The sequence below is a fragment of the Corvus moneduloides genome, chromosome 17, assembly GCF_009650955.1.
Source record: "Corvus moneduloides isolate bCorMon1 chromosome 17, bCorMon1.pri, whole genome shotgun sequence".
NCBI classification, from domain to species: Eukaryota; Metazoa; Chordata; class Aves; order Passeriformes; family Corvidae; genus Corvus; species Corvus moneduloides.
Window position 1 is genome coordinate 1,557,173 of NC_045492.1, and position 24,943 is coordinate 1,582,115.

At 47.6% G+C, this 24,943-nt stretch overlaps 1 protein-coding gene across 1 annotated transcript; it reads right to left on the minus strand.

Moving 5' to 3' along the window:
• Window positions 1–356: 356 nt before the first annotated feature.
• Window positions 357–23,781, minus strand: FAM83C (family with sequence similarity 83 member C). The gene is made up of 4 exons (XM_032127269.1): window positions 22,948–23,781; window positions 15,761–15,928; window positions 11,316–11,440; window positions 357–1,723 (listed from the first exon to the last, which is right to left on the minus strand). Exons 1-4 carry the CDS (start codon window positions 23,500–23,502, stop codon window positions 793–795), a joined length of 1,779 nt encoding a protein of 592 aa, XP_031983160.1. The 5' UTR covers window positions 23,503–23,781; the 3' UTR covers window positions 357–792.
• Window positions 23,782–24,943: the final 1,162 nt, after the last annotated feature.

A 24,943-nucleotide genomic window follows, 5' to 3' on the forward strand; every position in this document is an offset into this window, starting at 1 on the left:
GTCCCTGTCCCAGCACGAGCCGTGCCTGGGCATCCCCTCCGTGCTGTCACTCGTGGTGTAGGACAGCAGACGTGTCACCTGTGTGCTGACAGGCCACCCATGACCCAGGTGCCACCTGAGCGCCTCACTCCTTCTACACCAGGGCCACCTGTGTCAGCTGCCACCAGTGTTCAGGTGTGCCCAAGGAGCAGCCCCCATCCGTGTGCTGACACCACTGATGTGCCAATGTCAGCCGTGTGCAGATGCCAAACATGTGCCCAGACACGTCCCTGCCCCTCCTGGCCTGGCACAGCTCAGTATGGCAGGGCCCTGGCCATGCTCAGTGCTCACCCTCCCACCAGGACCCAACACGGCTTTTTCCAGCAGAACAACTCCTTTATTTTTCACATCCCCCTGCCTTTGGCCATTTCATTTTCACCATATGGATAAGAGGAGAGGAATTGCTCAGCATGGAGAGAACCAGGACTCGCCCTGAAGACCTCAGTGGCCAGTTTCTAGCTGTAGCAATGGCTTTGCTGTAAGTTTGAGGGGAAATGGTTCTTTCCCAAATGGGTAAAAAGATTGTGGATTATGTTTATGTGCTTTTCTCCCTCCTGCCACAATCATGTAATTGAAAATTTGAGCTGTTGTGCTAAGCTCGTCTGAATCAGTCATCTACATAGATTAGACACCTTTTAACAGGAACAAGACTAATTTGCCACCCGTGTTTTGATTCCAAGCCCCAGGTGTGATGATTGGGTGGGGAAAAGCACCCCCTGGAAAATCAGACCAGAGGCCAGCTCGAGGCCTAGGTCACAGTTCGAACCGACTGTGTATGTGTTTGGATTTTAGCTTGTTGTACTTGGTGATCAGGTCCAGCTTGCTGTGCCCCAGAGTCATTCTCTTCTCCGCCCCATACGCACTGTTCTTTTCCAGCAGCACGTCCTCCGGGAACTTGTCGTAGCAAGGCACTACGGACTTTTTATCCCGTTTGAGGTGGTTGTATGGGGAGAACAGGTCAAAATGGCCGTGTCCAGGGCTCTGTCTCTTTTCCACCCCATAAAACACATTCTCATTTTCAGCTGGCAGCTCCCCGGAGGTGGCCACAGGCCCTCTCTGCTTCAGGCTTGTCCCATTGCTCCCGGTACCCTCCGACAGGGACTGCAGCAGCTGCCCTGCTCTCGGTGGGGAGCAGTGGCTGCTGTCAGCCTTAGTGTCCCCCTGATAACCAGGTTTATTGGAGGAAGGCTCTGGCTGCAGGAATGTCCTTGCTGTTATGAGGTTTAATTTGGGATACGAGGCTGGGGTGGGTTTATTTGGAGGACTGTTTGCTGAGTCTGGTGGTTCTTCTTGCTGTTTAGGGCAAGTGGGCTTCAGGAATGTGTCTTCCTTCCCCTTTTTATTGCCAGAATCGGAGCTGGAATCTTGCTTTTCCTGGTGTGCACTGCAGCTGGAGTTTTTCATAAAGGGAGACACTTTTATGCTCCTGATGCTCACATTGGAAAGGCTGCTGGAGGGGCTTAGGGTCTCAGTATCATTCCCCTGAGTGGGTTTTAAAAGACAGTTGTCAACTTTTGAGGTATTCCAAGAAGAGAGACATGTCCCGGGATCTGGCACACAGAAGCTGGTCACTGCTCTGGACTCTGCATACAAGTACCGGAATTCCTTGTCAAACTCTGCAACAATTTGCCCACGGAAGTGGGTCACCAGGCCAGTGTGGACTTGGCTGCAAAGCCAGGTGAAACTGCAGGAAAAGAAACAAACACATGTAACTTTAGTTCACAGAGTGCCAAAATGCCTAGCATGGATTTTAACATCCCAGTGATGGATTGCTACCCAATTTGTCGTGTTAAAACTTTCTCTAAGTAGGCAGGTGTGAGACTGCTCATGGAGATGAACATGCTCATCACATAATTACAAAAGAGCAGCCCTAAAGTGGTTGTTTAATTTCAGCTTGGGGCCCCCTCGTCTTGGCAGGAGTCTCATGTCCTGACATCTGCAACACATGATGGGCTTGTAGGAGCTGCTTGGGCAGGCAGGAAGTGAGGAACGGAGCTCCTGGGCACTGCCTTGAGGAATGAAGGTCTCCAGAGACCACAGGAATACCTCAGAACCAGGAAGGCTGGTGATGTTTGCTATAAGCATTGCTGCGGGATTCCCAAATGCAATAGAAGTTCATTCTTGGCTCAACAGTCCCTGCCCTCACAGTTAAGTGTTTTGGGATCTTTTCTGGGAGCTTGTCATATTCTACCTTAAAACCAAAGTGGTTTTGCCCTAGCTGAGGAAAAACTTCCATTAATTGCCACTCTGCAAATTTTCCTTACGTGTTTAACCCTACCTCTTGTTTGTGCCCAAACTGTACCCTATTTAGCTCTTCCCCAGTATAGCTACAGACTGTAACCACATTCTCCTAATCTTCCTTTTCCTGATTAAACAGGGAAGTTCCTTCCAGAGGGGGATCCCCAGGCTTCTGGTCATCCCAGTCATCAGCTGATTTTTTATTCTTCCTGTAGTCAAACCAGACCAGCAGACTAAATGTGTCAAATAAACCAGAATTTTCAGAGGTGGCAGTACCAGCTGAGTGCTGTGTTATCGGCTGCTAAAGCAAGACACTGATTCTGAAGAGCAGGATAAAATGACAGGAGCTCCAGGATAGCAATTGCCATGGGAGATTACATTCTCAAGTAAATGTCATTTCAGGACAAGATACTGGCACTGTGTTTTGGGACCTTGTCAATGTTTAGCTCACAAGACAGCTATTTGGGAACTTGTAGTAGGAAATCCAGCTCTTGAGGCTTGTCCCTGAGCACTCGGCAGTTGTTATAGGTCGGACTGGTGTTGGTTATGTTTACACTCAGCAATCACACCCCAAAGAGAAGCATAAAATGAAAAAAATACTCTGCTGCTTCATATCAAACCAGGTACATTAGGTAAGAATGAAAAAGTAGTAAAAGAATGAAAAGATCTTTGTGGGTGGCATGAAGAGTACTCAGAAATACCATTCTGGAGGCTCAAAGCAAATGCATCCCTTCACAGAGATATTAGGGGAAAAAAACCAAACCAGAAACTAGCTGGGATGGCTAAATGACAGAGAAGAAGCTCCATAGCCCAGAGAGACCATCTTTGAAAAAGGTTGGGTCACACATTGCAAAAGGTGAAAGAAGAAATATTCAGCTCTTTTTGAGGCACATGGTCCGTGTGTAACAGGAGTGTTCAGATAATTCCTCTGCATCCCTTTATTGTACAGGATCTTGGGCTGCCCTGAGCCCCCCTTTGTACAGAACATAAGGGAGGATCAGTCTCCTGTTGAGATCTCTGTAGAAGAGTTTGGAAAACATCAACAGAGCAGATATCAGCCACTGGGCAGGAGTGGTGAACATCAACCCAAGAGCACCAAGGGAATGCCAGGATGCAATAGCTCAGCTCCTAACCAGGCTGTGCTATCTCCCACTTGAAAGGGCTCTGGCTATCAGGAGAATGGGAGGGTGCTAATGTGATATAATGTTTTTAATGTTCCAGACCATTAAGTCTCACAAATTAGATAGATATAAGTTGTGTAGATACAGAAATTACTAGAGACTCTTCTAAAGAATACAATTTATGGCCACATAGGAAACATGAGATAATAGGAAAGACAGCTTTGGCAAAGGAATGTTATCTCTCAAAAAGCCCTGAGAGTTCTTTGAAGAAATGCAGGAGTCCAGACAGGAGAGATTTCATGGATCGACACTGTCAAAGGCATCTGTCCCAGGGCACTTCCTGGCTCCCAAGAGTGCTGGTGGCTCTGGCCACATTGTCACAACATTGTCCCCAGTCCCAGTGCACCCAGCCATCTCCTCTCACCCATGTGAACTGCCCTTCCCCCTGTGAGGGGAGAGCACTTCCCCAGCCTTATGACTGTCCCTGTCCCTGGTGCCTCTTACAGCTCTTGCCCCAGTCCAGGCATTCCTGTGTCCCAGTTTCCCGTGCTGATCCAATGGGGTCCTGCTCACTCTGTGTCATGACAGGCTCTGGAAGGAATCATCCAAGTCCCCTGGTGGCACAGCCCTCCTTGCCACAGGACAGGTTTCCAGGGTGGGACAATGTGGGTCTCACCAGCCATGGCTATTCCCATCACTACAAACTGATAAAGGTCTTTTCTTCCCAGAATGGCCTGGAGGAAATAGCCAGGGAATGATTTCTGGTATAAAAGTGAGGCACTGGCTGAAGTTCACAGGTTACAAATCCAATACAGACAAGAAGAGGTACTTCTTTGCACAACAGAACACCCTCGTGGGCTGTGGAGCTCCTCCTCCTGCAGGCCACCCTGGATGCTAAAACTTCACGGGAGCGTCTGAGAGAGGTTGGATTTTCCTGACATTGTTTTTCCCCTATAAAAAACTGCTTCTCACAGCAGTTCTAGATCACCCTGGGACACAAAGGATTCTGAGAGAGGATGGCTGCAGGATAGGATCCCCTCCTCCCTACCCTGCCTTCGGACTCTCCGGGAGCGGTGCAGCTCAGCCCTTGGCCGGGAGATGGAGGTGCAGCATCACCTCCGGGCCGTGGGGGACCCCGGCCAGTCCTCGCAGCATCCCCTGCCCCGGGGCTCTGGCGTGGGCCGAGCAGGAGTGGGGAGAGCACCTGCGGTATTCCACAAGTCTCTGTCTCAGCAGCATTTTCGACACCCAGATTAGTTCCCTGCGTGCCCCCCTGTAGAGCCGTGCTCTGCTTTGGGGTCACGGTGGCCTTTGCCTTTCCTCAGCTGTTTGTACGGGTGACTCCAGATCTCCACACTCAGCCTCTCTGCTTCAGCTCTTTCCAACAGACGAGATACCAATTTGCAGCAGAAGGTTTTTTGCTTCTTTCAATAGTTTCTCAAACTCATCTTTATTGCTCTTGTGTCACTTGGGCTGTCACAAAGCCATTCTTTTCTTTCCATGTGCCAACACAAACTTCTTTGGGTTTTTTTTTGCTCATGGCTAAATGCATGTACCACATAACACTCATTACTAGATCTTCCATTTCAAGTGACATTTTCTTTGATAAGGTAACAACGACCTGCCTTTATTGCAGCAAGCTCTTTTAGCTTGCTCCCAACACACTTGAAATAATTTCCATTCCTTGATTTTCATCTTCCTTTTGATCCAAACCATGCAATGTATTCAACTAATTTGGGCACCCATGTCTGTTATCTCTTACTTCTTATTCATCCTTCCAGCAGCAGACCTTGTCTCTTTCTCCTGGATTCACTTTTTATTTACACACCTGAGGATTTGCTCCTCCCTGCTTTGGTGTGCCCAGCAAGGCTGTCCATAACTCATCTCCTGGTGATGTCACTGCACTGCTGTGTGTGTCACCTGGGCTTCCCTTGCTGATGCACTGTGCTTCCCACTCCTTACGCACTCACTTCCTGCTTAATTAGAATTTCTTTCTTGAGGTGACTCCTCATCAAGCTAGATCGGGAACTCCCCCTTCAAAGCTCTTTCCTTTTGCTTGGGCCATGGATACCTGCGAGTATAAGCACCTTTCTTTGAAAGAAATTCTAAGCTTCCTCCAGCTTCAAACCCATGTAGTTTATCTGTCCATTGCCAAACACTTCTGTACTTCAGATTTATTTCTCCTGAAGCCACGTGCAGAGCTTTTGTACTCCTGTAAACTTTTGCCTCTCATTTTTCAGTTTCAGCTGCTGTGTCAGCTTCAACCCCAGATCTTGAGTTTCCCACTACAGCAAACACTGAGCTCCTTCCTCTCTGTGCCCATGGCAAGGCACACCCTGATAGCGTGACCATCTTTCATTTTCAGCAGAGAAATTTAATCTCCTCTAAGACAACTCAAACAGCCACATAACTCCCTTTCAGGCTGACAATACCAGCTCTTTTCTCTGTTTCTAGCCTGGCAAGTGTTTACTCTTCTTTTCCTGTTCAAGATCCTGTTTAGCTCTAGCCCCTATTTGCCCTTGGGCTCCTCTCACCTGCTGAAACAGTAAATACCTTAAGTGCTCAAATAAACACCCTATTTCTTCTGGTGCCCAGAATAATCCTAAATAGCTAGATATATAATTACATTTAAGATTTTAGATTATTGCTTTGCCTAGATACCTCAATCTAGTTTTTTTTCCCCTTCATTTAGAAGAAATACAATGTTAAACATTTAATCAATGTACACGTAAGAGTTGAAGGGTCTAAACTAATTTGCCTACATTTGTTTAAGACAAGAGCAGTGAGCTTAGTTTCCATATTTAGAAAATGCTGCAAAAATATGCTTGATCTGTACCAATAGGCAGCAATAGATCAGAATAAGTTAAAGAATCATAGAATCACAGAACATCCTGAGTGGGAAGGGACCCACTGGGATGATCCACTCCAACCCCTGGCCCTGCACAGACATCCCAACAATCCCACCCTGTGCCTGAGAGCATTGTCCAAACGCTCCTGGAGCTCTGGCAGCCTCGGGGCTGTGCCCATTCCCTGGGGAGCCTGGGCAGTGCCCAGCACCCTCTGGGGGAAGAGCCTTTCCCTGATCTCCAGCCTAAACCCCCCTGACACAATTCCATGTTGTTCTTGTAGTATGCACGAATAAAACCTGTGGAAGCAGAAGGACAGTTGAAGTATTCCTGCATATTTGGGTCCTTTTCTTCATTGCTCATCTCCTCGTTGCAGAGCTGCCAGACTGGAGTAACCCAATGGACAGCAGGAAGCAGTGGATTGCTACAGACCAAAGCTGGGACATGTAGAAGGTCACACAGTTTGGGATCACATGCTTCACTTTAAAAATAAATGCAAGAAAACTGTATTCTGATAAAAGGACAGGATGGAAATCAGTGACACTTGGGTAAGGAACTAGAATCAATGGAGAACATCTGAACAAATAAAGCTGTGTTTAGAAAAGTGCACAGTGGCTGTAGTGGGAACTTTGCGAGCAGAGTGCTGCTGATGGTAAATAAGCCACGTTGAGGGGGTGCTGAGAGACTAAGAAGGCAGAAAGCAGAGGGATAAAGGGAGATCCTGCCAGGTTGAATGGGGGCCACTATAAGGAGAGTTGCCGAGACTGCATTTTAGACACTATAAATGACCACTTTTTGGAAAAACGAACCAGAAAGCCAACAGAAGGAGAAATAACATCAACAGTTCAGGGAGTTTCTTTGGGAAGGCCACTCAGCAAAAAATAACCATGACCTACCCATATCAAATATTCTTTCAGGACCAAAATAATCCACAACAGTAATGCTTAACTTCAAAGAGAAAGCAAGGAATGCTATTAAAAAGAAATTTAAAAGAGTAATCGAAAAGGTTAAATGCTTGAGGTGGCATGAAGATTGTTTAAAGATGCTATATTAGATCTCAGAGAAAATGTACCTATCAAAATAAAGACATTTTAAATCATTAAAAAAACTCACCATAGTTAAAAGGTGCATTAACCAAAAATATTAAAGCAAACAGCCTTCAAAAACTGGAAGTCAGCGATTTTCCAATTATGAACCAGGGAACAACCTATCATTTAATATTGAACATAGTAGCAGAGGAATGGAAAGTATTACATGGGAACCTTTTAAAGAGCTTCTGGAAAACTACAAACCAGCCAGTCTTATTTCCATACTGAACAAACTGGTAGAAGCAAATAGGGAGTAAAATGATTAGATGCATAAATAACTATAATCATAATGCTGTAGACTCAGCATGTTTTTGTGGAAGGAAGCCATGCCTCAAAAGCCTCTTACAGATCTTTGTAGGAGGCAGCAAGCACACAGATGTGCTTGATGTATCAAAATTGAACTTTCAAAGAGATTTTGACATGGTCATTCAGCAAAGACCATTTTTGTTGCTAGAAAAATTAAGTGATCATGGAGTACCTACAAAGGAAGGTCCTCTCAAGAAGTAGCAGTTGATTAAAGATACAAACATTTGCAATAGGTTTAATTTAGCCACTGGAAACCCACAGGTTTTGTGCTGGGATCAATGCTGTTCAACATATTGAGGCAAGTCCTAAAAAACTGTAGAAATTGTCCGTGTCAGAGCTCGTGGCAAAATTATTGTGGATCAAAAGAAAACTGGATAAACAGAAGCTACAAGAGGATCTTATTGTAAGGGGGGAATATGTGACAAAATGATGGACAATTAAATGTCAATAAATTCAAACTCTGGATACAAGAAATTACTAAAAAGCCAAGGATACTTCACCTGGAGAAGAGGTGATTCACATGAGGGATTATAATGGGGGAGGGTAAAATCGTGGATGCAGTCAAGAAAGTAAATAGGAAACACTGATTTTCTGTACCCACTGATTTTGTGGGACTTTGGGGACATCAAATATAATTGTCTAGCAGTAGGTCTACTGTAAACACCATGGATCACTTCTTCACACAAAACATAAATTAAACTGCATAAGCCATTGCCAGAGGGTATCATGGAGGCCAGACATGGTGGGAAAGAGTCTCTGATGGTAAACTGAACATAGAGAAGCACGTACAACATAAAACCCCAGAGTTCTGAAACCCCTGATCCTTGCACACTGCATTGGTGAACTGCAAAACCTGCTGCAGGGTAAGGACACTCTTACCCTCATTCCTGTATCCTCCCGAGACACCCCTGGTTCCACCCTGGATCTTTGGCTTTACTCGGTAACTGTTCTTATCCTTTGCATCTGGCTTTCCCATCTGCAGGGACAGTAATTGAAATATCTCCTATACAGGTTGCACTAACTCAGGAGCAGACATCCTGATTTTCTCCTGTGGAAGTGTTTCTGACAACTGTTGAACAAATTCCTTGAGAAGAGACTGTTTCTGTTAGTCCAGAACATCCTGTGCTTACTGGCACACCACAGAATCAGATGTAAGACCCTATTCAACTGAAATACTATCTTCCAGAATTCCAGAAGTTTCAGCTCTGCAGAGATCTATAGAAAGAGAGCACATGACAGCCCCCAGTCCCTGCCCTGAACAGCACGGGGAGGAACTGACCCAGAGAGCTGCACCTGCATTTTCAGCAATACCCTGACTCTGGGCCCCAGGGAAATCAGATATTCCTCCAGCTGTGCAGTTCAATCCAGCTGACACATGCTCAGCTTTAGCCATTCAAAACTGAGTGGTCCAGTTATGTGCTCCCTGCTCCTGCAGCCCATGGAGATGGATAGGGGGTTTAAAAGATGAGTAGATGTGACGTGGGTTAGTTGTGGGCTCAGCAGTGCTGAGGGAATGCTTGGACTCAAGGGTCTTAGAGGCCTTTTCCAACCTAACCAATTCTATGATTCCAGGATCCTGTGTTTCCAGGCAGTGATTCACTCCATTGTTTTTAAGTGTCTTAGGATGGTCAAAATGCTACCAGACACTGCTGTCCATGTTGCTTAGAGATTTGACACAACCATGTTCAACCATGTACTTCCATTTTTCATTCATTTTGCCAGAGTTTGATGAGATGAGACCTCCACTCTTGGAGATGATGAAGTCAACACCAGAGGAGAAAGTGCAGCTTGAAGTTACAGCACTGACAAGGACACTGGTAGCCTGAGGGTCCAGCACATGCTCACAGAGAGATGGAAAGAGAGAGAAAGGGAGAGGGAGAGCAGTGTGCAAGGAGATCCGGTGGAAGGAGAATAAAAGTATTGCCAGGACACCAAATTCACAGAAATATCAGAGCAGGCTGTCCTGAGGAGCTGCACTGTTCATGAAGGATAATATGATGCTCAACAGTGTGAAAATACTGTGGGAGAGATCTGCAGGTGGAAAAGTAACTAAAAAGAGTCTAGTAATAAAAATATAGCACCAGAACAGTAGTCCTGACCCTCTGATCAGAACTGTGATGGAGAACAATGTTAACTGAGATCACAGAGGCTGCAAAATTAGGATGGGCAGCAATAGTGGGAGATTTCACCCACTCATACACATACAGGTTAATGCTTCACTGGGATGAGCCATGGAGAAAACTTTTTGGAAGCAATAAATTATTACATGCTAGAATTAACTAGTCTAAATTGTTTGACCCACAAGAAAAGATGTGATTCAGGATGTGGTCTAGAATGGTGTGTAAGACTTGGTTCCAGAGGCAGAAGTGGAAGAACCCGTTTGTAAGAATGATCACAACACAATTTTAACTCTTTAGTGGAGAGCAAACTAAATAAATGCAGCATGTGGAGGTTCAATTTCAAGAAAGTCAACTATGTAAAAATGCAGCAATAGGTCAAAAAGAGTTGAAAGGGAGCAGACCAAAAATCCCCAGGATGACTGGGGCTGTAGGTTGCTCACAAGTGCTGTACTGGCAGCCAAGGAATCAGTGGGCTCATTTGAGGCCTGGGGGTCAAAAGGGTGATGGCAAGGCCATAGCTGAGAACCTCAATGAACTTCCTGCATCTATCCCTGGTGTCGGTGGCACTGAGATGTGTTTCACTCCTGTGTATCAGCACCACCAGAAAGGCCAAGGGCTGGGAGGTTTCCAGTATGACCACACCTACAGAGAGGCCTCTGAATGTGGTCTTGAGGCCCACACACCACTGGAGCTGCCCTCTACCCTGGGGCATGCAGAGTGTGCTGTGAAGAAAAAGATTCCTGCTAGCATGGAGAAGCACGGACAACAGGGCAAAGGCAAAGGCAAGCCCAGCCTCACGAACCTGCTGGAGCTTGGTGAGGGAACCAGTGAGCACATGGATGCCCTCAGGCATGGAGGGGTGCAGTGAAATCCCCAGGTTTGCAGAAGATGCTCAGTTCCTTCAGGTGGTTGGATACCTCACTGAAGGTGAGCGAATCCAGAAGGACCTCACAGAACTGAGCAAGTGGACAAATATGTGGCAGATGAACTTCAGTAAAGGAAAATGTGGTGTATCCATAGGGGAAAATGGTCTGTATGATGCTGAACCTGGAGCAGCTCAGAAAGGAGCTCGGAATCAGCAGCAGCAGTTGTCTGACATTATCAACTTGGAGTGCAATGGCAACTAAAACATGCAGTGAGTGTTGGCCCCTGCCAGCAAGGGCCGCAATCACAAACCAGAGTCTGGGCACCTTTTACCCCTCTCGAACACCTTGGTGCAGCGTATCAGGGGGACCACATGCAGTTCTGGTCTCTGCACCTCAAGAAGGAGGTAGTGAGGTCAGAGAGAGTGCAGAAAAACAGAATTAAAAAAGCTGAGGGATGCAGCAGCCGCTGTATGAGGAAAGACTGAAAAGTCTGAGGTCTTCAGCTAAGGAAAGGGCAGGGAGGGTGGATAAGATGGAGGCTTGGAAAACTGTGAAAGCACTGCCTGAGGTGAACGCAGGGCAGCTGCTGAACCAACATGCAGCACTAGGAGTTACATCATTCAGTATTTTGGTAAGGAATATTTCCTCAGTGACAACAGTCTCTGCCACAGTAGTTGCTGTATTTTCTTACCTGTATGTACCAGCAAGAACTTGGTCACAATCAACCAGGACAAACTTCTCCAGAACCTGGCCTGCAAATTTCTTGCCTGCTTTGCTGTAGTACGTGTCTCCACTCAGGCATCTTATGCGCATGTTCTGAAACCAAAGCAAGGAGAGTTGGTAAGGGGCCATGTACTGAACTAAACTGAGATGTTCCCTTGTGCATCACTGCTGGACTCCCTCGAGCTCGTGCCAAGAGGTAGAACTCAACAAGGCATTAAGTATTTCTTGGCTCCTACATACCAAATATTTTGTCACACTGCCGGCTTCTACAGGATAAAAACAACGGCAAAAATTAACAAGTTGCACTCAAGTGCAAATTCTAGTTTGAAAAAAACTTGGGAGAATCCTAAGAGCCTACAGATCACTTCTGAAGCATGTAAAACTATGCAATTTCTTCCAGATTATTAATAACATTCAACTCCCCACACTAGCTGATGGCTCTGCATTGAACTAAATTTTGGCCAAAACAGCCTACTAGTTTCTAATCAATAGAATGTCTGCTCTGATTTTATACAATGACAGGCTTAAAACTAAAACATCGCTCAATGAAAAAAAGACTTAGAGAGAGGAATATCTACATTTTAAGGATTTCCTTTTATCAAAATTTTAAATGATATTAACATTTTCAGGTGCTGTACTCAACTGATGCTCCACTGTTTGAAAACTGCAAATACTTGTCTGATACAGCTTTGGCCTGTAAAACCAACTGCCCAGAATAAACTGGGGAATATGGCTCTTGGTATCCATCAGGAGCCTTTTTCATAATGTGAGGTGTTTGCCCATAACGTTACTTGCACCTCGGGTGAGGGAGGCAGAAGAGCAGAACAGTCACCGGAAACTGTTACTGACCTGCTCTGTGTGATACAGTGCCAAACAAAACATCTGGCATGTAAATAAACATCCCTAAGGCTTACACCTACGCGGGGCTGCCAGGTCATCCCTTCCTGTCCTCCAGGCCACTCTTCCTGCCCTCCAGGCCAGCTCCCCTGACACCTGTAGCACCTCTGGAATCCCAGGAGCTGTCACAACCTGTCACCGGCTGCATTTGACCGGCAGATTCCTCTGTGGGCACCTCATCCCTGCGGAGCATCAGCCCAGCGACAGACAAAGCCCTACAGCAGCTGGTTCGGCGTCGGGGCCGATCTGCCCCTGGCAGAGGTGGGCGCTCGGGGAACGTGGCCGTGCCCCTCCGCCAACCCAGCAGATTTCTGGCCCGGCTCAGGCCGGGGACAAGCACCAGCAGCTGGGATTCGCCTGCAGATGTTCCCTGCTGCTCCCCTTCCACCCTTCCCGAGCCGGCCCTGGGCACCCCTGTGCCCCCTTCTCCTGCCCCCCTCGGGGCTCGGGGCAGCCTGGCACCCTCGGGTGAGGAGCAGGAGGCTCCTGGGCAGCGGCTCCCCCCGGGTGGCTTCCCTCTGCCACCTGAGTCCCCGCGGGCAGGAGCTGTGCTTCCCTCCGGGAACACCCGCCAGGTGGGAAAGGCTGGGCTCTCACATTGCAGTGAGGGTCTCCCAGCCCACCCAGGAGCACCATTGCCCTCCAGGGCTGCACAGCAGCAGCAAATCTGCTCCTCCAGACCAGAGCCTACCCAGCTCCCTCTTGCAGTGGGCCATGGCAGCTGGGAAGAGCAGGAAGAGGGCCATCATTTATGATGCTGCCCCTAATACTGCTGCTGCCCCTGTTTTCTGCTCAGGAGATTTCCTGAGCTTCTTGTGGTTTGTCTCAGTGGGAACCCCACCATGATCTCTCCTCCAAGTACTGGTTCAGTCTTCTTTCGAGTTCATGGAAACTTCTAGAAGGGACGGAGCTGAAACTTCACAATTTTCACACTGTGGCTCTCACTTGTTGGCTTTTTCTGTCCCAGAACATACCCTCATCTGCCACCTATGAGCAGGGAGAAACCTTTTCCCTGTAAGGACAGTTGTGCATTGGAACAAGTTATCCAGAGAGACTGTGCAGTCTCCATGCTTGGAGATCTGCAAGACGAGACCAGGTAAGGCCCTGACCTCACAGGCGACGCTGGTTTGAGTGGGAGGCTGGACTTGATGACATCCTAAGGTCCCTGCTGACTTGCATTAACCTGTGATCCTCTGAAATGACACCACAAGTTCCTGAATCAGACCAAGATAACGCTGGATACCTGGGGAGGGGTTCACCTTGTCCTGTGGCCAGTCAACACAGGGATTTTTTTCTTCCAGTGCCAAGGTTTTAGTAATACTGGTTCTCACTGGGAGGAGCTTCCTCCCCCCCTCCTTCCTGGGGAAATTAAAACAACTTCAGGTAAGGGACATTCTATAAATTTGTCACCACAGTATTTCTTCACTCCCTTTATCCCTTCCAAGGCTGGGTGAGTTTCTGATATTTGGTTGATTTTAATCATCCTCTTCTTCCTCTTGTCAACCCAGGCCCTGAATCAACCCAACAAGATGAGAATCCTGCAGTCTTGCAGGACTGCCAGGTACTACTCTTGCTCCATCCAGGCAGTAGTTCCAGATGCAGCAGATGGATGCTTGAAAACTCCAAGTTCAGGCTTCTTCTGTCACCGCTGCCCGATGCTCCACGTGGGATTTTCTGATGCTCAGCACTGGAATTTGCCACCAGCAGACTCACATGTTGTTGTCAGAAGTAAGACGCCAGAGGGGCAATTACCCCAAATTCCCCATTCAACCCCAAATTGTCACCAATTATTCCAAATGGAGATTTACCACCACATCCTGTCACAACTTAGAGGCAGGCATAAAATATGTACCCTCATTCCACTCAGATGTGTATCCAGCCTGTAGGTAATGGACTGCTTAGGTGCATCAGCATAAGAGACACTTCAGATGGAGAGCTGCTAGTGAGTCATGGAATGGGGAGGCAAGTGTTAATTACCCATTCAAGCACAAGACATGACATCAGGCCTAACAAAGACACATAGGCATCTCCATGGATATAAACTCCTTTTAATTTTAATTTTAATTTTAAAAATGGGCACCTCTTGGATAAGAAGCAATAAAATATATTTTGGAGAGATGGAATTCATCTGAACCCACCAGGTCACTTCAGTGAGGAAGCTATTTGTGGAAGCAAACATGCTCCAGCATGGAGCAGTTTTCCCTAAGAGCTGCCATCTCAAGAGGCAGGATGAAATGGGTCTGGCTTGTAAGAAGCAAGACACGACAGAGCTTCCCCAGCACAGTGGAAGAATCACAGAATCATTTAGGTTGGAAAAGATATTCAAGGTCATCAAGTCCAACCTTGTCAACTGGACCATAGCACTGAGTGCTTCTCTAAAGAAGCCTCTCTAAATTAACCTTTGTGTAGACAGGTTAAAAATGAGGGAAAATTAAGACATTTATGACTGCATCTATTTGGAATATGCTGTAAAACATTATTTTTGCATTGTCCCTAGCTTGTTTTTTAGCTAGGAATGCTTTTGAGCTAACTGGAAATTTTTCAACTGTTCCCCACAAAATTGAAGGGAAAACCTATCAAACTGGTGGCTGCAGTAGAGTCAGTGCTCCAGGGAATCCTCACACTCAGGGAAGGAGCATAGCCAGCACTGCTGGCTTTACAGGAATAACAAATGACAACAAAAGAACCAACTTCCATTGATGGGTGGTAGCCAGAAATGGGGAGAGCAGGATACTGGGGTGCATCTATGGGGCTGCAAGTTCCCAAGAGAGCTTGTGGCGCTGTCATGTTCATTTTTACTGTTTATCTGCTCTGGGCCCCACACGCTGGGGGATGGGCACCCACTGAGCAGGAATTGGGTTTTTCACAAATCCCTCATGGACTCACAACTGAATTGCAAAGCCTAAAAGCAGATCTTAATGTGAGATTTTTAACCTGTGGGTTCAGCAGAAGGAAGTGCTGGGGTTTGCAGCAGGACATCTGAGGGGACTCACTGCTTGCCCTCCCAGCTATTGCCCTGCAGCAGCTCTGGGGAGAATTTAAATCCCTGAGCTCAGCGATCTGAACTATGAGCAATTTAATTCTTGGAATTCTATGTCCTAGAGCAGAGGCTGTGCCCTCTCCTCCTGTGTCCAGATGATACAGGTTCACATAAACTAAATTTCCTGGCCTCCCTCTGCATCTCTGCACCAGCCCAGCAAAATGCTCAGCAACTCACTGCATCTCATTGGCCCCAACTTCCCATTCCCTGCATGGAAAACTGAAGTGAGGACCACAAAACATCAATATATGGGACTAGTAGGCTCCTGCACACCTTCCTCTTTATGTCCAGGCAGATCTCAATTTCCTAGAGCAAACAGCCATGGTCTCTTAGCCTGGGACAGTGAGAGAAGGGATAGATCCTAGGGAGAAGGGATGAGTCCTAGGGACCAGGCAGAGGGAACAGAACACAGGGTACATCATTTTTATCAATTCCGAGACCTGTTTATCATATCCAGTGTGTGACTGAAAACTTACTGGGAAGCTGTCCTGAGTAAGAGCCATTTTATTGCACATTTCCACAAAATGCTTCAAGTACTCTTCATCCAGGATCAGGTAAACGGGGATGTGCCGTCTGCTTGAGGCCTCCAGCAGGTCACACAGAATTTCCATGTCTGTAAACAGATCCATCACAATTGCTATCACCTGGCCAGGAGAAAAGAGGTGGGGGGGGTGGGGGGAGGAAAGAAACACAAGAGACTGTTGAAATCTCATGCCCAAGTTAATTGTGCTTTAAACTATGTGCTTTAAACTATTCAAACCTCCTGAGTTACTGAGCCTCTGTGGCCACCTGAGTGGAGATGATTCTGGACCTTTGTGTTTAACAGCTCTTACCCCACTGTGGCAGCTAAAATCAAATTTTAATAATTATGAAGACAATCCCCATCCAGGTACCTCCTGTCTCATCTGTTATTTGCAGAAAGGAAGAGCTGAAAGGGTAACATGTACACAAACTTTGAATGTCAGTGGTGCAACAAGTATGTGTTGCCTTAAGAAAATATGCCAAGAGCAAAGCATATAAACAAGAGCTGAGACTGAGCAAAATCATTGTTCAATCAGCAAGAGTGACTCTACATGACTGGCAGATTAATATGAAAAAGTACAACTTTTTTTCAGGACAGACACACTACCAGGTGAGGGAGAAGGTATCCTGATTAAGTATGCACAAGTCCTCGTTCCAAGATTAGATCCTAAGGGTGCCTAGACAAAATCAGAGAATAATGTGCATGGAAAGGATCCCTTCCCTTTCCCTGCTGGCAGAACTCCTGCTCATGCAGCCAGGGATGCAAGTGATGGGTATGAAACCTGACAGGAGAAAGAAGAAATAACGCTAAGATTATTGAAAAATAAAAATAAAAATAAAAATACATGTATCTCAGTAAAGTTAAGATAAAGTCTCCAAGGAAGGGGTCTTAAAAAGGAAAAGAATTTTAAAGAGAACTGCCAGTTCTTTAAAGAATAAGGTTGAAAAAGGCCATGGCAATCCATCCCACTGAGGAGATGGAGTGGGAGGCAGCAGACTGTCATGGCTACATGAATTATCCAAAAACTGGAATGAAAATACAGAAAACAAAAGGTAGGTCATGACAAGCAGCCACTACAAGTGAGTTGACCCAGGACTAGAAAATTCAAAGTACAGAATGACCTGCAACAAGAATAATGCATCAAGGGAAATCAGCCATAAATAGATTCAGATGGGATTGGAGACCCTGTTGCTCTGTTCCTCATGGAATGAAGTTGCCAGCAGACAATTGAGAGGGCCATTATTTGGATGAGGAAGTGACTGTTGGGATCCATCTGTTGTTGGCTGTCACCACCAGTGGTGGGAATCAGGGGGAAGGAAGGAACAGGCAGGAGAGCACTTGCTGAGCAGGATGATTTGTCACTGCACCTGAGGGTACAGAGCAACCTGGTCACAGATCTTGAACCATCAGCAGTTCACACTGAGAACTCATGAAATATGGGAACACACTGCAGGATGAAAAAATGTAGGGAAGGATTTACCATCAGGCAAACTTCTTTTCAAAAGCTGAAAAAAATAATGGAACTGCCCAAGTACTTTAGTCCCCATCTTTACCATATCATAGTGAATAAGGTAACTGCTGCTTGTAAATTGGGTGTATAACCCTGATTTGTGTTTCTGCACCTATCAGAGAATGCCCAAATACACGACTCAAAACCCACTAAAATTGGGAGTGAAGCTCCAACCGACTATTCTGCTTCTCAGTGTTCATGCCCTGGCACCACACGTGGCACACGAAATGCATCAGTCAGTCAGTCAGTCCTGCTGCCATCATGCCCCCGTGAGGAGGGAGCCTGTTTTCCAGCACCTCCCCTGCCTGTGTTACATGCATGGCCACAAATGCAACTCTCCATAGTTCAAATCACCCCGTGGATCTCACCCCTGCAGGGTGAGCCTTCCTCTGCCGCTGCTGCTCACCTGCTCCTCTTCAAACCATGAGCTAAATGCAGAGGATGGCAGTGAGGTCAGCTTTTACATGTGCAGTGATTCAAGCTTTAAATAGGAACAGGGGAAATTGAAGTCATGGCATGGATCTGATCTGGAATAGCTTCAGAAAAGAGGAGAGGAGCTCCAAGTTTAACTGTCCTTGGATTTCTGCTCCAGACTGCCACACTGGCCCAGACTGCTCAGTGCCCAGTAGCTCTTCTGCTCCGTTTTCATTAATAAACTGCCTCTTTCTAGGCTCACACTCGTGGCCTCAGTGCTGCCACAGGCAGAGCGGGGCCCCTGGGCTTCCCCGTGCTCTCCAGCCCAGTCTTCTGCCTGGGGAGCTGGCTGCTCTCAGACTGCACACGCCATGGAGAGACCTTTGCACAGAGCCACAGCAGAGAGGACAGCAATGGCACAAGGCTGATTCCTGCTCCCTTGGCGATTGAGCCCTTTTGCAGAGGGACAAGATTTCGTGGCTCTGTTTTGTCCCCAACACACTGTCATTGGTCCTCAACATCTTGCAAGAGGCCCGAGGCCCAGCTCACCACAGCAGGGTTTGGGGAAGAACCTTCCCAGGTGATTGTATGATCCCAGACATACACATGGGACACAAGGCAGCTGTCAAGAGCTAAAAATCATTCCTGCTGTCCAGGCCAAAACCACATCTCCACCCTCTCACCCTGGCCCTGGGAGATACAGGCTGCAGAACCTGACTCCCAAGGGCACCTCTTTTTGTAGCCCTTGTCAGTGTTGTCTTCCCAGAAGCCTTACAAGGGTTTGGCAAACTTCTCCCCTCTTGAAACGTGCCCATATCTCATGGAGAGCAGAGTACGCCCTGGAGGAGCTCTGCAAGCACTGAGAATCATCTTCAGCTTCCCAAATTAACGTTGCTGCTGGTCCATCAGCACAAGGTACCACTGAGACCCACAGTGTAAAAGGACTTTGCCACGTCTCTCCACACTGTCCCCCAGCCAAAGGCCAACTGCAATTTAGCCAAATTTCTTTGATGGGTCACACATCCTCTGATGATGAAGCACTGTGAAAAAACTATACCCCGACCTTGTGTAAAGCCTCAGGCAAGTTCCTCTCAGCCAGACTTCGCCTCGCGATATTCGAGCTCATCTCAAGCTTAAGTTTGAGGCAGGCTTTGTCCTGGGGACAATCTAAACTCTGCTTGGGAAGTCAGTGTGACGGAGTCAAGGAAGACCGATGCTCCTTTGTCCCCTGATCCCACATGTTATGGGGCCCTGCCTGCACCCAGGGTGCACAGGAGGTTCACACCATCTTGCTTTCCTCTTCCAGTGCGTGCAGGCTTTGGCAGGGCTGGTTGCCACAATTCAGGGCTGATCCTTGCCCAAAACTGGCACTGCCAGGGCCTCAGTGCTCACTGTGAGAGAGATGGGGCTGAGCAGACAGCAGCACAAGGCACAGTCCCCCGTGGCAGCCGATGCCCAGGCTGGATGCAGGTGGCTCCTGGCAGCCTGGTGGCCGGGCTGCGGCGTCAGCGAGAGCCCCAGGCAGCGGGGCCAGCTTGTGCAAGCTGGGTGGAGCCCTGGTAGTCACACCCAGGCTTTCCAGAGCGGGTCTTTACTTGGTCGGAGGTGGAGCAGGCTGCAGCTCTGCTCACACCTTCCTTCCCAGCGCTCCTGGTGTGCAGCACGGCCGATGCTGGGCAGGAAGGACGGCAGCCCTGTGTGTGCTGCTGTGCCCTCCCTGCACAGGGAGATGCCCGTGCCCGTGCGGGGCTGCTCATTCTAACTGAGGGTATCCATAAGGGCCCTCAGATCAGCACAACCTTTTTGAAAATCAAAGCAGGCAGCTCTTACAATAACATAAGATCAACCCCAAGAAATTTTGGGGGAAGAAGACCCTGGAAGGTTTTCCCCCTCAAACCTCCTAAGAACATATGGTCATTAAAAAACAAAACCAACCCGCTTTGAAGGTCATTCCAAACAGCTCTTTATAGCAGTGGGAGTTGGGTATCCAAGTACCATCTGCAGTTCAGGCTCCTGACAACTCATGTCTCACATTTAAAGCTTTGGGCATTCAAGTCAATTGGACCTCACAAACCTAAACCTGTGTCAGTGCCTCCAGCCCCTCTGTTTCAGTGGTGGGGGCTGCAAGATTGGGGCTGGCTCGGAGCATCCCTGCTCCTCACCATGCTGGTCACGGCCCCTGAGCCCATGGCTTGGCCTTGGGAGGTCAGGATGTTACAGAGACACAGCTGCCCCACAGGCTTTAAAAAAAAATCACACCTTGCCATTGTAGGGTTAAACTATGACATTTCCAAACCCACTTCTGGAAACTCACAATTCAGCAATTACTGGAGTCATCGCTTTAGGAATTACAGCGCTTACCAGAACCCCACTGGGGTTTGCCATCTGTCTGGTTTCTAACCAGCACAGCTGGTTTTACTGGTATTTGCCAATAGCAGTGTGGTTTGGGTCATTACTACAGTGGTGCCATTTGATCTCTTGCTTCCCTGGGGACCATCAGGGACCCTTCTGCCACCAGGTACAGACACGAGCACACGGCCAGAGTCTAAGGTGTACAAGAGGGGTGAAAGAAGCAGCATGGGCAGTTCAAACCAGGTTGGAGCTCATCCAGCAAGAGCAAAATTGTAATAGTATTATCAAATGAAGACAAAGGTGTGGCTGCACTGCATCTTCTTATGTCTGCAAAGAGAAAAGCTCAAATCTGAACATCCGTCTTCAAAGAGAGCTGGTTAAATACAGTGAAGGCGAAAGACCAACTGCACCAGCAAAAGGTGCTAATGAAACAAATGCTGCTTATGCTAATTTGTCTGTACAAATATGCTGTTGCAAGAGATGTCAGCTGGCATTGTTCTGTGTGACTTTACCAGGGAAGAAGCAAACAGCATTTCAAGACACACCTGTCTACAGGATCTGGGAAAAGCAGTTGGGGATCTCAACATCTCAACACTGTATCCCCCACAGGAGGAGAAACACTCTAAAAGAGGGATCTATGACAAAAGCTAAAAGTCTAGTGGCAAAAATATTGGAAATACAGAAACACCAGCTGCAGAGCAAAAAACCAGGTGGTTCTCCAAATGGTTCATACTGGCACTTCAAGCAAAGGAAGTTTTTTACCTCTGGTTGCTGTTTTAAGACACATAAGAAACATCCTTTTGGATGGTTTGTTGAGCAAAATGACTCAGTAAGTACTTAAATATGTGTAACTGGGGTTGTGAATGAGCTGGAATTACCATCAATCATAGAGTTAATCATGGGAAGCACTGGCCAGAGCTGCTAACCCAGAAGCCAGTAGAACACCAGTAATAAATCAGTAAGATACTTAAAAACTCATTCTCACATTTCACACAACAGTAAAACACACAGTGTGAAACCTCCAGCTTGAACATGAAGGGCTGAAGATTGTCAGGGCTTTGTCAACCCAAGCAAAGAAAGCAAAAAGCTCAGAATGTACTGAAAGTACAATAAAGCATCCACTGCCCGGGCAACTTGCCCGCAGCAACTGAGAAGTTCCTGTGAACTGAGGAAGCAGCAAGATGTTTTTCCTGTGGCTTAAAGGATCATAATATCACTGAAAATCTGGGACACGTGCTGGGTGATGGGAGGACATTTTTTGGTAATCATTTACTCTGTGCATTCTGCCATGACTGTGCCTTAATCCCCACTGCTGACAAGGATGGAGTCAATATCACAGAACTTTTCAGATCATTTAAGATACCATAAATCAGCTGTCTGCAAAGACAAACAAAGTTTTTTGTCACTTACTTCCTGGACGAAAACTTCCTGTAATTGCCTATAAGATGCAATAGAAGTTCAGGCATTAAGCAAGGGCTGCTTACGACTGAGCAGCAGCTCGTGTGGCAAAATGCTCTTTTGGGCGAAAGAAAAAAGATCCCCATTCACCTTATATCATGCCCAAACTTCACTGATATGTGGCTCTTTGAGGATGTTTTGATGCTGTGCAGCAATGTGAGCTGCTGGGAATACATAAATTCATTTGCTCCGCTCTGCTGACAGTAATAGAAGATCACATGTGAGTTGCAAACAGAGGTCCAGGTGATTCCTTATCTCCCGCTTTTGCACGGGCAACAATGAATGTAAGGAGTGACTGTAAAGTTAAATAGGAAATTACTGGTGTGATAAGAGAAATTGCCAGAAGCTGACTGGTTAAAGTGAACTTTGCTCTAAATGTTTCCTCAATATCTCAACACAAATACTACAAAAGAAGTTTAATGTGAAACAGCTGAAAAGAACCATAAAGAGGACAAAGACAAAAGCTGAAAATGTGTCTGAGATAGTTGTCTGAGCTGCTTCTTCCACACAGAGTACACTGGCAAAGCAAAAGAAACAACAAGCAGCATAATTGAGTGAATAAATTCATGCCAGCATTGTGCTTGGTAGGCAGGCACTGTAGTCTTCCGGTTTTTATTACATCTGAGGGTTGTAATAACACACCAGAAACTGTGCAATGGGGCAAAATGGGCTGATCTTACTCATCCCCAGAGAGGCACAGACATCAAACCTAGGAGACAGGATTCTAACTTACTTCAAACCACAGGCAGTGATTTTCAGTCCCACAAATTTACTTAGGTCATATGTGGTGAGGTCCTGGCCTAGGCTGCCCAGAGAAGCTGTGGCTGCCCCTGGATCCCTGGAAGTGCCCAAGGCCAGGCTGGACGGGGCTTGGAGCAACCTGGGATAGTGGAAGGTGTCCCTGCCCATGGCAGGGCATGGAATGAGATGGTCTTTAAGGTTCCTTCCAATGCAAACCATTCTGAGATTCTCTCTGTGACAGCAACTCACCAGTGCTATTCTCTTGTCCAGCTTAATGATGTCCAGGGTTGGAGAAGAGCCCCAGCTGTGCAGACTCTCTGGCCAAGGGAGAAGGGCTGACAGGGACACACAGAGCCAAGGACACTGCAGGCCCTGCCACGCACCCACTCCAGGCTCTGGGACTGCTCTGCATCCCTGCAGCCACAGACACAGAGAGCCTGCAAGGGCACTGCTTGGATGACGTGAAATCCCAGGCAAAAAGAAATTACAAGAAAGGAAAGGAGCAGGAACAGCTACAGGGCTGCTGCAGAAGAAGCAATCACATCATGCCAGACATGTAGAGAGCAGCGACAGCGTGGAGCGTGTGGTTACAGGTGTGGGACCAGCCACCGGCCCCGGGCGCTGCGGCACAAGGCTCCCCTCAAGGGACACAGCTCTATACGTACCGTCCGTGCCCGGCTGATCAGAGACCGGACCGAATCCTTAATGCTGTTCGTTTTGTTTCTCTGGAAAATGACAGTAGCTTGAGTCTGGCCAGACACTGTGAGGAGTGGCGTCCCTGGCCACCCCAGCTCCAGCTCCGGAGGGTGCACATCAGACATGAGGGGGAAGTAGGTGCCCGACGTTAGTTCAGAGTTGAGGGAGAACCTGTCTCCAGTGTCCCCATCACCAGGGTCGGCTTCTTTGTCTTTCATTGCACTGGAGTCTGGAAAGCTTTGGTTCCTCTGACGGCTGATATATTCCATGTCCAAGGTGGAAAGAAACGGCAGCTCCCTCTCCTCGGCGATGGCGCTCAGGTAGCCACGCTCCCCCTGCTCAAGAAAGGCGTCGATGACCAGCCTGGCTGTCTCGCTGTGCTGGAGCACCAGCGGGGTGGGCTCCCTCCACCACGGCTTCTTCAGCTGCTCCAGGCGGCTCTTCAGTGGCCCAGACACCCCTTGCTGGCTCCCATAGCTGCGGTGGAGCTGGGGCCTCACCTCGACTGCCAGGTAGTTGAACATGACTGGAGCTGCTGATGCTGAGAGGTGTCTCTCCAGCTGGATTAGTCCTGTGTCCGTATTCACGTCTTTTCTGCCCCTCCTGCACTCCTGAGCTCCTCCCAACAGGTTCCTTCAGGACTCAGCATAAGCTCAACTCCTTAATAACCAGGTACAGCCTCGCACTCGGGGGGGAGGAGCCGGCTTTCCCCGGCTCCCTCACCGGGCTTCCCCCGACACACACCTGATACTCAGTGCCTAGAGTGTCCCTTTTGCAAGGGAGGAGTATCAGCTCCTCAAGCTGTTCCTTCCTTTTCCTTGTAACTGATTAATGTACTGTGCTCCCCTCCCCTTCCCTTCCCTAGAGGTCCCCACCCTTGGCCTAGCAGGCTCTAACCTGTTTTGTCCCTCACTGTGCTTGCAGTGGAAATGCAGATGCTGGAACTTGTTCCTGCTTGAAATTTGTTCCAAATCAAACATGCTGCTTAGTGTCAGTTATAACGAAACACAAATATCCCAAGTGGGTAATCAGACTCGGCAAAGAGACTTACTCATCTCTGAGCCACAGATAATGCTCCTCCTTAGCATTTCTTGGGAGCCTGGCTCTGCTACACCAGCACCTGGAAGGGAAGCCAGAACTCTCTATTTTTTGACACACAGAGTCACAGTGTTTGTAGGAATCACAGCAGGAATCTTGGTCATTAGCTATTGCAGGTGGGAAGAGCAACACCTCACATGCTCTTTTAGCATCTCCCTGGAAATCCTTCAAGGAAAGGACATTCAACCTTAGGAGTCTGGTGCTGTGTGGATGATGATACTGCCCACATGCTGCTTATTGGGGATTAGTTAACTCCAGCTTCCCAAAAGTTTTGGAGGAACAGTACAGGCAGACATTGCTATGTGAGTTAAGGCACTGTGTAGGAACACACACGAGAACACAATGTGTGAAGAACTGCAGAGGAGCAGAGATCAGCTCACCCTGGAGCTACTGAACTCCACACAGGCAACCAAGGAATGAAGAACTGGATGAAGAGTTGATGTAATCAATTGGCCTTTTAGCTACAAAATCCCCTGAGATTAAATTAAATTAAGTAATCTAAAAACTAAATGTGTGCTCTGGAATAACCACGGGGCAATAGTCAATGGGATGGCCATGCCTGAGTGTGAACCAGCACATCCAGACACCAGGCTCTAAGTCAGCTGGGATGAATCATGTACCCAAGGGACTATCACTCTCCAAGCACTACAGCTGAGTGGGATGATTAGTTCAGATTAGTTGTCTAGTCTTTAGATGCCTGAAGTCAGGATGAAGCCTCAGCAGGACTGCAAATGGCAAGAACAGAAGCAAAGCTGCATTAATTGAATCAGAAAACAGAAGTCGGCTGCCAGTTGGCTGTGATGCAGCAAGCAAGGGCAAAGCAGGGATGGGACAAAACTGTAACAAAGCTGCTGGCACAGAAGCGTT

What these genes read in the sequence shown, in the direction of transcription:
- FAM83C (XM_032127269.1), bottom strand. Translation starts at nt 23,502, where the DNA reads ATGTTCAACTACCTGGCAGTCGAGGTGAGGCCCCAGCTCCACCGCAGC. An exon ending in TGATCAGCCGGGCACGGACG is followed by an intron (nt 15,929 to 22,947) that starts GTACGTATAGAG and finishes TCTCCTGGCCAG; the next exon opens with GTGATAGCAATTGTGATGGA. An exon ending in GTTCTTGCTGGTACATACAG is followed by an intron (nt 1,724 to 11,315) that starts GTAAGAAAATAC and finishes CTTTTCCTGCAG; the next exon opens with TTTCACCTGGCTTTGCAGCC.